At 43.5% G+C, this 13,008-nt stretch overlaps 1 protein-coding gene across 1 annotated transcript in view; it reads left to right on the top strand.

The window, feature by feature from the left end:
- oxct1a (3-oxoacid CoA transferase 1a) overlaps positions 1 to 13,008 on the top strand; it is a 332,821-nt gene that overhangs the window by 264,729 nt on the left and 55,084 nt on the right. Inside the window, exon 14 of the mRNA XM_084322619.1 lies at positions 9,868 to 9,957. Within this exon, the coding sequence (XP_084178745.1) occupies positions 9,868 to 9,957 (90 nt within the window). The remainder of the gene's footprint in view (positions 1 to 9,867; positions 9,958 to 13,008) is intronic.

Here is a 13,008-nt window from a genome sequence, read left to right as displayed (position 1 = left end):
CGACAACATGCTGAATAAAATCAAAAGAGTACAACAACTGTAGGAAGCCCACAGCTTCAGTATCTGATACATTCTCCACATGAAGGTTTCCGTCGCCTGTTATCAGGGTTCTGTCGTAGTTAGTGGAACAGATAGATAGAAGTTCAGCTATTTCTGTTAAAAATAAGGTTTTACTGAGCTTTGGAGGACGATAAATGGTAATTATTAGCACAGGGGATTTACTCTCAAGTATGGTGGCCTGGTATTCAAATGATGAATATTTGCCAAGAATCAGAAGTTTCCATTTTAAAGTGTCTGAGAAAATATTTGCCAGTCCACCTCCTTTCTTGCCCTCACGTATTGAGTGCACAAAACTATAGCCCGCGGGGCAGGCAGCGGCCAAAGTTACCGCTCCATCAGAGCCAAGCCATGTCTCCGTTAGAAAGATAATATCTAATTTCTCATCGCAAATGATGTCACTAACCGATGAGGACTTGTAGAGAAGTGACCTAATGTTAAATAGGGCCATCTTTATCCCATGACCATGGCACTTTACTGGACTGTAATACTTTAAAGGTCGGAGGTCTGTCAAATTTGCTTTACCAGATGCTCTATTTTGATGTCTATTGCTAATTATTGTAGGAATGGGATGAAATGGTAGAGGTAACTTTGATGATAAAATTGAAGAAGATATTAGCGGGGCACTATTTTCCTGATTACTAAGCTGCCCAAGCCTGGGCTGGGGAGAGAGTTGAAGGCGGTGAGTTAATTGAGTTACTGTAGAACTTGGGCATACAGAGCATCAATTTACAGGCTTTTGGAGAAATGAAAAGAGGGCTTGCAATGTATCAGAAATATTCATAGAGAGCAGCTTGGCTCCAGACCTGTTTAAATGTACTATTGAAGAGGTCATATCTGTCATAAAAAAGAGTGAAGTTATCTATGTAGGCAATGTTCCAGAACCAGCAGCTTTCCTTCAGCCACAGATGTAATTGGTGAAGGCGACTGTATTTCATATCCCCACGATATAGGCAGGGTAGGGGCCCTGAGATGGCTATGATCTTACCAGTCTCCCATAGACTGAGAGTGTCCATTAATCTATTGAACTCCTCTTTTATCAGCTCTGATGCATCAGCTTTGATATCATTGGCTCCAATGTGAACCACCAGGGAATTTTGACACACCTCAGACAACAGACTAGGTATGATAGCGTTAATGTCTGCCACTTTAGCACCAGAGTAGCACCTTGTCTCGCAACCTTTCACAGAGACATAGCGGACGATTGAGTCACCTATAATAAGAGTGTCCGAGACAATAGGGGAAGAAGTAGGAACAGGAACAGCTCTGTCGCTGAGAGCTGCATTGACGTTGCTCGCAGCGGGAACAGGGATTTCCTTGGTGATGTCACCATTTGCCTTAGCTGTATCTAATACTCGGTTGTTCAGTGCAGGCGAAAGCTGCAGCCGGCTATTTGAAGGGACGCACTCGGACAGTAGGTCAACAGGGGGCGGAGGGGTTTTCCGTCGGAGGCGTTTACATTGGGTTAACGGACGAGGGACAGGAACGCTTCCTATTAGCTCCCTGTGCAGGCGATGGCTTTAGACTGGTTTGACCAGCCTGTGGATAGATTGGGGGGACAGATTGGGGGGACCCCGTCGCTGTCCCAGAGCGGCGATCCACAAACCGAGAAGCCAGTGTGGGGGGGGGGGGATCCTGCATATTCAGGACGTCGTATCTGTTCATAAGCTGGATCCTCTCGGGCTCTCGAATGTGTAACCTACCGGCATTTTTACCCTTGCCTAAGCAAGGGTAAAGCACTCGACGTGACTCTTCCGGACACCAAACACGGAGTATAATCAGAAGCGTGTGCGCAGCGTGTCTGCATCCGCGTGTGCGTCCGTGTAAGTTTCCGAGTATGCTGGAGGCCTTAGTCGGGGACAGGCCTAGTATATACAGTACATCGCAGTGTCTATAGGCTTCTCTTGAGTGCACGCACACACACACACACACACACACACACACACACACGTGCGTGCGCTGCGGGGAGAATAGTGCTGTGAAATCCCCCCCAACGTCTTATTTCATAATACAGCGTTTTTTAATGGACGTTTGAACGCTACACTGCACACACTTGGCATGCTGGCGACAGACAGCAGTGTTGATGAGAAGGAGCCGTCTGCCAACAAAGATGTTGTTTCAACAAACATGTATTCAGAAAAAATGGATTAGCATCCAAACATTCCTGAATACGCCTGTGACCAGTACGTTGATTCATTTTCATAACCATTTTGTGACCGCAGCTACGTTATGTGCACAAATATAATGCATATATATACATATATATATTAATCAACTACAACCCTACCCAGAATGCATTGTATTCCATGGCCCCCCTCTCTCTATGGGGACATTAACACCTTGCGTCAAGCTCTTTTGTTATGTCAATTTGTTGGAAGCCTCACATAAGCCATGTAATGTTGGGGGTCAAGGTATTGTTTCAAGATTTTATTATTATTTAAAATAACACGAGAACAATAGGCATGATAAAAATAGACATGCTAAAGTCAATGTTCAATGTTCTGATGGCCTCTCCAGAGTGATCACCGTGGTCTTTTTGAACCGCTGCTGGATACTTTGGCTGGTGCTGGGCATGTGATGTCTTGGGCTTCATCATCACAGAACTCTCTGATCTTGTGGAACAGATAGTGTTGTCTTGCAGAGTCCAGTCCCGGTGGTGGCAGCACAGGAAGGCCATCTATAGGCGGCAGGACATGGACGTCACGGAGCAGCTGGAATCTGGTTTCAGCGCCATCAATAGACATCTTTGCCACAACCACACCAGGTTCCTTGGAATCAAAGCTGCAATAATAAAGTGAAACGTTAGTACAGGGCACATAACAATATCAATGCATTTGTATCATTTGCCAATGGCATTCTTTGCACTAAAGTGTGAATAATTAATTACAGTAAATACACAACACACAGTGACCACACCCACCTAAAGTGCTGGTACTGCTTGATCTGTGGCAGTGGCTTGAAGTAAGGCCCCAGATGTTCCTGCCAGTTGTAGGACTGCACGATTACAGTTCCATCTTCCTTTCCCACTAGCTGTGGTATGTTGACTCCACCCACTGAGCTGTCCCTTACGACTGCTGCAATCTCATCAAGAGTGTTCACCTTGGTCTTTCTGAAACGCTGCTTGAGAAGCCCAAAAAAACCTGTCTGGGGAAAACTTTGTGTGGCCTACAATCAGCAGGTGGAGATTGACACGATGGTGAAGACCATGTAGCGCTCGCCACGCTAAGTACCACAACATGTACTTGTTCTTGTTTTGGCCACTGCAGTTGTCACAGTGAAGGTCAACATCTGTCTCCCCAAGACCATGGTCTTTGAAGAAGTGGTGCAGGTAGCTTATGACGGCGTTGCTACCTTTGCTGGACTCCATCCCCTCATCCACCAAATAGTTGACTTGCCGTGGAATCGCCTCACAGCAAACACCGAATATGCTGCACTTGCGTGGAGCCAAGAAGTACATGGGCCCTGGCTGAAGGGGGTCTGATGGATAGTGCACCTGCAATAAATTAATAAGGATTTTAGAAAGAAAAAAAGGGAGCAATGCAGTAGTTATAACAATTATAACATGATGGTTGTGAAAGAGGGCTTGGTATTAGGGCTGCAACGATTAGTCGACATAATCGACGACGGCGATTATAAAAAATCGTCGACGAGAAATTGTTGCGTCGATTAGTCATAAATCTTTTTTTTTTTTTTTTTTTTTTGCACTACCTATCTTTGTGTGAGTGGCTTCTCAGGGTTCCAGACAACATCATAACATGATGATCCCATAGCAAATTTTGGACATTGAAAACATTGTTCCCCTGCAGGAGATGATGATCAGACTAGACACACAATACATTACACACGCACTCCTCTCACTCACACACAGCGATCAGAGTAAGACACACACATACACACTCCTCTCACTCACACACAGCGATCAGAGTAAGACACACACACATACACACTCCTCTCACTCACACACAGCGATCAGAGTAAGACACACACACATTCACACTCCTCTCTCTCACACACAGCGATCAGAGTAAGACACACACACATTCACACTCCTCTCACTCACACACAGCGATCAGAGTAAGACACACACACATACACAAATTACACAGTACACACCTCTCACTCACACAGCGATCAGAGTAAGACACACACACAAATTACACAGTACACACACTCCTCTCACTCACACAGCGATCAGAGTAAGACACACACACATACACACACACGGACTCCTCTCACACACAGCAAACAAAAGTTATTTAAAGTACACTTCCACTTTAATTTGTATTATTTAATTTATTTATCTTGTTATGAGTGATTGCTGTATTGTTCTTCAAATACATTTTCATTTAAAGTGGCTTAAAGATCCAAATTCAAATGTTTCATGACTCATTATTTTAATTTGCTATGGGATCATCATGTTATGATGTTGTTGTTTGGTCCTGACAAGAGTCTCAAAGTCTGGGGTGATGGTAGACAAGCAACTCTGAGGTCATGCTCAATGTCCAATCTGTTCCTCTGCTCTGTCTTCAGCTGGACCAGAGCTGAGAAGCCACTTTCACAAAGATAGGTAATTAAAAAAAAAAAAAATCATTTTTTTTTTTTTTTTTTTTTTTGTTTACATTGGTTTTCGATTAGTCGACTAATCGAAAAAATAATCGGCAGATTAGTCGACTACCAAATTAGTCATTAGTTGCAGCCCTACTTGGTATGTAGTCACCTTTTGAGCGTAGTCGAAACTGTAATGCATTGTCATGGGCTTGCTTGCCGGTGGCACATGACCACCCAGAGAAAGACCATCACCGATCTCCTTGGCGGCTTTAAGCATGGCGTTGCGTCTTCAACACAGTGTGCTCCGAAGTGAGCAAACCGGTTTAATGCTTCGGCAACGGCTCTCGCTGTAGTCTCCATGGTGACTGTCAAGCAGAGCACTGTCTGCTCGCTGTTTAATACCCATCAATGGCGCAATCAACTTAATGACGTCACCGCCGTGGCTGCCTGACCAATAAGCATTTAGATGTAAATACATATAGTGTGGTAGTGAAAGACACAACAACAACAACAACAACTTTTAACTTTAAACTTAATTTTTACTTTATTAACAGATTGCAGAATGGGTATACAGTACAGCTCAATACACACAATTGTTAAGAGGATGCAGACCAGAGAAAGACTTTCGTCTTGTTTACATCAGGGTCCCTCATTTTCAATTAATCAGGATGGATGGTGGATGGTGTGTGTGTGTCGCTATTTACATGGCTGCCTGACCAATAAGTGAAAACAACAACAACCTCTCTCGCTCCGATGAAAAGGAAGCATTGGTATCACTCTGCGTCCTGACCTGATAATGATGATAATGATAATGATAATTGTTACATAAGTTGTTTGTTATTTTCTTTGAGTTTCCCTATTGAATGAATTTACTTCTTATGCCATTACGTTGCAATAAATGCACTCTAACGAAATTCATTCGCTCATAAAATTTGTGACATTCTAAATGTGTTTTAATGGTGTTTAATTTAATGACACCCGCGTCCCGACTCGCGTTTTATGACGCCGGCCTTTTTTTTATTTAGACACTGCGTTTGTCACAAGTTACGTTGCTTATAACTTATAACTTATAACATTAAGATAGTGTATTAACATTGTTATTCTCTCTCTAAGAAAGGAGAGCGTGTCTGTGTGTTTCAACACCTCGATAAGTACCTGTACTTAATACGCGGACAGACCACACCCAACGAATAGCCCTCGCCTGTAGTTTTTCCACAGTATGAGAGACAATACTTGTCGAACTTTATAACAATAATTACCTCATTTACAAGTTGTATTTAAGTTTGCAAATAAGGGCAAATAAGGGAACACATTAATGACATTTCAAAGATGTAAAAAAAAACAAGATTTCGATTTTTTTTGATTTTCTGAAGAGACATTTTTTCATTTCCTGACACCTCTCTCTGCCCGAATCAAATCGGGTTTGGTTGCGTCGGGGCACATATAGGGCTCTTTAAGGTAATTTAATGCGAGAAATCGCTGGCTAATCCATTCAGCATACACACACAGACATTAAATATAAAATGTTTATTCTTTGCAGGTATTATTTGCACAGGCTGACATGATTGCAACTGCGGTTAGATTAATCGTGCAGCACACACACACACACCTGTGTATCCCATGCATTTTGAAGTTTATGCAGGCTGAGGCTACAACTATACATGTTTTGTTTCTGCAAGCTTCTCTGAGCCAATGAGCCGTTTACCTGTACAAGTCAAACTGATCTGAGAGCAGCGGGATGGGCTTTGTGTTGAGATGACCTGGGGAAGGGGGTGGGCGTCAGAGTAATGAGTAGTTCACCCAGTTTCACTACAATTACACCTCTCTCTCTCTATCGCGCTCTCTCTATTCATCTCTCTCTTGCTCTCTCTATTCATCGCTCTCGCACTCTATTCATCTCTCTCTCGCTCTCTCTTTCTCGCTCTCTATCATCTCTCTCTCACTCTCGCTCTCTCTATTCATCTCTCTCTCGCTCGCTCTCTCCCTATCTCTCTATTCATCTCTCTCTCTTCATCTCTCTCTCGCTCTCTATTCATCTCCTCCCTCCATCTCGCTTTACCTTGCTCTCCCTCTTTTCATCTCTCCCTCTCTTCCTCTCCCTCTCTCTCTTCCTCTCCCTCTCTCTCCCCGTCTCACCCCATTTCCAATGCTCTCTCCCTCAATTGTGTGCTCCCTCTTTACATCCCTCTCTCTCTCCCTATCTCTCCCTATCTCTCTCTCCCTGTCTCTGTCTCTTTCTCCCTATCTCCCTCCCCCCTCTATTTCTGTCTCTCTCCCTCCCCCCTATATCTCTCTCCCCACATCTCCCTCTCTCTATCTGTGTCTCTCTCCTCCCTATCTCCATATATCTATATCTCCCCATCTCTCCCTATCTATGTCTCTCTCTCCCTATCTCTGTCTCTCTCCCTGTCTCTGTCTCTCCCTCTCTCTCTCCCTCCCCATCTCTCTGTCTCACCCCCTTTCCAACGCTCTCTCCCTCAATCTTGCTCTCCCTCTTTACATCCCTCTCTCTCTCTCCCTATTTCTCTCCATATCTCTCTCTCCCTATCTCTGTCTCTTTCTCCCTATCTCCCTCCCCCCTCTTTTCTGTCTCTCCCTCCCCCCTCTATATCTCTCCCCCCATATCTGTCTCTCTCTCTCCCTATCTCCATATATCTATATCTCCCCATCTCTCTCCCCATCTCTGTCTCTCTGTCTGTCTGTCTGTCTGTCTCTCTCTCTCTCTCTCTCTCTCTCTCTCTCTCTCTCTCTCTCTCTCTCTCTCTCTCTCTCTCTCTCTCTCTCTCTCGCGCTCACTCACTTTGTCAGCCCACTTGTTTCCTGTTGGGTGAAATACAGGGATTTGTAATTGAATGAATGAACGATTGAATGAAGTCAACCAATCAATCTATCTATTTCCTCAATCAATCAACCAACTAGGCAATCTCTATCTCCTCAGTCAATTAACCAACCAACCAACTAATCAATCTCTATATCTCCTCAGTCAATCAATCAACCATCCAATCAATCTCTACTAGGGATGCCCCGATCACGTTTTTTGCCACCGATACCGATCACCGATCGTCTATGAGCAGATACACTGCCGATACCGATTGTTTTTGGTTTTATATATTTTTTTTAATATATAATATATATATATTTTTTTATATAAAATATATATATTATATAATTATACTTGTAGTTGTATTATCTGCGAGACATCGCCACCACGCAACAAGTCAAAATGCTTGCTATCTGCAAACAGCTCCACTGTCTGTGTGTATACTCTGCTTTGGTCAGGTTAGTTGTAACGTTAGTTTAGCTTCGTTTTAACGTTAGATAATGTACAAAATAAACGTCTTTCCGGTGTTTTATTTTGAAACCCCCTGGCCGGAAGTATTTATGATGCTTCGCTATGTATGTGCTTGTGTATTCCGGTTCTGTGTTTGTTCAGTTGGTGTCTGTAGAATAGATTGTTGGTGAACAACTAACTAACTTTAGGTTAGTTTTAACATTAGCTAGCAGCAGGGATGGACGCCGTTGTGCAAATGCAGGCAGCTACAGGCACTCGAGGAAGAGCTGCTGAATTTAATCGGCAGGAGAGAGAGAGCTTGTCAAAGCCGGATATATCCCTGTGGCTGTGGTGTGGTCGTATAGGCACGAAAGTGCAGCTCGAACTACTTGTTGTTGTATTAAATTAATTGATTGCTGTTTAACTTGTCTGTGTCCAGTCCTTTCGATTAGCCCCACCGTTCATTGTAAACAATGATGCATGTAATTATATTAAAGTTACTGTGTTGTTGTAGCTATGTTAATAAATTCTGAATGGCATTAACGTTAGCTGGCTGGCTACAACGAATTCTCACAAGCTGGCATCGTAAAATATCAACACCAGCCATGGGTATACTGTTTACTAAATTGTGGAGGCTTTTAATCGTCAAGGTAAGAGGATTTGAAGGCGTATGCTATGGAAGTTCCCTGCGGCTCCACTTTGTTGAAATGTACATAATATGGGCTATAGGATAACTACCGCTTAATTCGCGATTTTCTATTGGTTTGTCATGACAGACCAATTACATAATGCAACATATGTGTAAGAAACTAACATATTCCAGTTAACGGTATATTTTTTTAATGATTCGTTACGGCGAAATTAATACTTCCATTTGTATAAATTACGTTAACTCAAGGATAGATTTCCTGCCTGCGGGACCAATATTATTCTATGACAGCCCCGCCCCCATTCACTAACCAACCAGTCGTAAAAAAGGCGAAGCAGCGCCTCTACCACCTGAGACAGTTAAGGAAGTTCAGAGTATCTGGGAAGATACTCCAGTCCTTCTACTCCGGAGCTGTAGAGAGCATCTTGACTGGAAACATCACTGCCTGGTATGGAAACAACACGGCACAGGACAAGAAGGCCCTACAGAGAGTGGTGCGCTCAGCCGAGCGTACCACGGGTATTGCACTACCTCCCCTGCAGGTTCTATACAACAAGAGGTGCAAATCCAGAGCCTGCAGAATAATGAAAGACCCTCACCACCCCAATAACAGCCTGTTCCAGCTGCTGAGGTCAGGCAGACGCCTGCGAACCCCAGCTACTAGGACAGAGATGCTTCGGCTCAGCTTCTTCCCCCAGGCCATCAGAGCCTTGAACACTGAACACTGAGTGCCACAGAACACTGAACTCTCCACACACAAGCGCACATGAGCACACACACGACACGCTCGCACACTAGCAGCCACTTTAACATGAGCAAGCACACACTCATGCTGCACACGCCCACACTTATGGCCACAAAGGAAAGGTCACTTTAAAAATAGTATAGCAACAGTAACAGTATATTGCACTACCAAAGGACCTAGCATGTCCTCCATGCTCTGTAAATAACTATGTACAAATACCGAGATGCCCCACTATGTTACCTGTTTATTGCACAATGTTGTTTTTTTGTATTCTATTATATGTTGTACTACTGTATTGCACATCGTTGTGGGCAAGGCCACCCGCATTTCATTGTATACTTATATGCCGTGACAAATAAAACTCTTGACTTGACTTGAATCAACACAACGGTTGTTCAGATTAGATTTGGGTGAAAGGTACGCATGAGAGAGAAGTCAGCGAGTGAGAACTCCGCTGGAATTGGATCATGTTTTCCGCGCCTGTCTTCGATCGGTTTTCACGATCTGCGAAAATAAAGCATTATCGGAATTCACCGATCTTCATATTTATACTGAATATCGGCCGATACCGATCAGTCTCTCTCTCTCTCTCCTCAGGGGAAGATGGTGAAGGGAATGGGAGGAGCCATGGATCTGGTGGCCAGCGCTGGAACCAAGGTGGTGGTGACCATGGAGCACTCAGCCAAGGTGAGGGGGGGGGGGGGGGGGGGGAGCCAAGGTGAGGGGGGGGAGCGCTGGGACCAAGGTGGTGGTGACCATGGAGCACTCAGCCAAGGTGGGGGGGCTTGAAAGATGACAGCGTTTCTAGCCTTTGATCATTTAATCCACTCGTCACCTGCTGCTCCGTGACTGGTCTCCGCGTTGTGTCATTTTACTTGGATATCTCATTAGATGTCTCACACTGTATCAATCCTGTTAGTACATCCGTAGTCGGAAGAAACGACACTGGCAAACGTGGTACCTTTCTTGGAAAAACTTTGTTTATTCCATAAACAGAGCCTCTGTACCAGATGGAAAACAGTTCTTTCTGTAATGTCCTTGAACAGTCTTTGAAGAAAACCTAAATTCATTATTCTACCGTCTCTTCTGCTTTTAGTCCAATGGTGGTTGAGGCCTCGTCGTAGCCAACAACCATTCCCTGTTAGCCGAAGCTAGCGATGATGTGGCACTTCCCCTCCCCCACCCAGTGAGGGTGAGGAGGGATTTCAAAGTCTCTCTCAACGTGTCTGCTCGATTCCACGTTGTGTCTTAATCTAATTTACCCCGGAAGGAACTCACCTCTCATAACGTCCTCCCCCTAGCAACGGGCCCCGCCCCCTCTTCTCGTTACTACGTGACACGCTACCATGGACATGGCTGGTCACCTTTAACACACTAAACGTCCGTTTCTATCGATGTCAAACTCTCCCCGTAGCTCTGACCAAACCTGCCTCCACCAGTGCTTATCAGTGTTTATGTTACCAACCTGCCGACGACCTCGGAGCCCATGGCTCTATTAGAACTGGCTTCCCAGTCTAACTTGAAAATACACACCACTAAATACTGTCCTCCTCATCTGAGATCTAATAGCAGATGCTGTCATCCACCGATATATACATTATATACACATTGAAAAAGATAGATTCCTTACTTTTATTCTCAGATTACAGGAAGAGAAAGGTTTGAAGTACTGGGGAAAATGGGACTTTTATGTTAATTTACGACAACCAGTGGATGATGTATAGTTGTAAAGAATATTCACCATACCTATAGGGAAAGTAATAGAATTGAGAACTCAGCATGTGAAAAGTATATTTTTGTAAAGTGACACTAATAATGCAGCCCGAGATTGTGTTTTTGTTATGTCTTGTTGTTTGTGATTGTTTGCTTATTGTAAAAAACAATCAAAATAAAGTTATAAAAAAAAGAAAAAGATGGATTCCTTCAGGCTGGAACCAAGGTGGTGGTGACTAGGGCTGTCTTAAATACTTCGAAGCTTCGAAGCTTCGTTCGATGGGCATGGGATTCGAATATGAAAATAAAATTTGATTATTAAAAAAATATATATATGAATTTTTCTTTTCTTTTTTTGTGTGTGTGCAAAATCAACTCTGCCTCTCTTTGTTAATTACAACAAGCAATGCTGTTTGTTATTTAAGATGAGGTCGGACTCGGCACTGACAGATTTGTGTTCATTGTGCTGCTTTTATAAAGCCTCAAATGACGGCTTACAATATTTCATGAAAGCAAAGTGTTTCGTTTGTCTAAGATTTAAAAAGGTTTAAACTTTACAGCACTGACAAAGTTGAACAATGTGCTGTACAAGTCCCATAACATAAAACATTTATTTAAAAAAAAAAAAAAAAAAAAAAAAATCGAAGCTTCGAATTAAAATCGAATCTCGGCCCCCGAAGCTTCGAATTCCAAAAAAAAATTGAAGGTTAGCCCTAGTGGTGACGATGGAGCACTCAGCCAAGATGAGGTTATGTTACATGAAGTAACATAAACACTATAAACATAAGATGGCGGTCGGGTGGCGTAGCGGAGATTGCGCTCGTCACCAATGCAAGAGGCTGCGGTCTCGACTCCCGGAGTCAGCATTGCCTGCGGCTTGGTCCTCACAATGGACAAGATGACTAGTATCCACCATGCACAAATAAGACATATAAATACAATACAAAAATAAATGCAATAACACAAACAAAACACAGTCTACAGCATACCCCCATATATCATCATACTACTCGTTTGGCTGAGTTAGCGGGAGGGAAGTCGTGGGTGGTAATCTGGCATTGTGGACAGTGACGCCTACAGGTCAGGTCTGGGTGCCTGCTCAGCGAAAGGCAGGAAGTGGTGAAGGCAGCGTGACCTCCCACGCGTTACACTTCACCAATGAGAGTCCTCGCAGCCAGGTGAAAAGAGAGCCGCTGGCTGTCTCTGCATGTGTCGGAGGAAGCATGTGGTAGACTTCAGGGTTCCCTTGTACCGACCAGTAGGGGGAACATGCGCACAACAACCAGGTAGGGGAGGGGGGGAATTAGAATGATTAAATTGGGATGGGGAGAAAAGCATAGAAAATCAGGCAGAGAAAAAGAGGATATAAAAATAAAAAATAAACACTATAAACATAAGTAACATACTATGTACATACACTATACAGGACTATATATACACAGTATAAACAGTGGCTAAAAATGTATGTATGATTGAAATAAATATAGGAGGTAAAGGAACGTAGTGCAAATCTTTTTTAGCAGCAGTGGTATAGTAAGTATAAGTTATAACTATAACTAATAAATAGTAGAGGTCAGGTGGGGTCCCTAAAGGTCAGGTGGGGTCCCTAGAGGTCAAGTGGGGTCCCTAGAGATCAAACGGGGTCCCTAGAGGTAGGGTTGGGCATCGTTTGGATTTGAACGGTTCTGGTTCCAATTCCGATTTTCCATTTCGATTCCTGTTCTAAACGATTCTCGATTCCGATTCTTTGAGGTGCAGGTCAAAACAGGTCACAGCTTATTTCGCAGGAGATTTATTTAATCTTAAATTTTTTTCATACTATTCACATTGTCAGTTGACTTGATACAGTTGCATTTGGTTGCTGTACTGTAACTAGGGTATTAACACTGGTCGCCAAAAACGCCTTACCACGTCATTCCCCGCCATGCTCATTCTGCCAAATTCTTACCACGTCTTTGATATCAATATTTCAAAAATCTGTGATCGCAATCATATTTCTCCCCCGGAGACTTGAGATCTACTGTT

This window comes from Notolepis coatsorum (assembly GCF_963971535.1).
Source record: "Notolepis coatsorum genome assembly, chromosome: 10".
Classification (NCBI taxonomy): Eukaryota; Metazoa; Chordata; class Actinopteri; order Aulopiformes; family Paralepididae; genus Notolepis; species Notolepis coatsorum.
The sequence above is the reverse complement of the archived record's forward strand: the minus strand, read 5'-3'. Positions and strand labels throughout refer to the sequence as shown.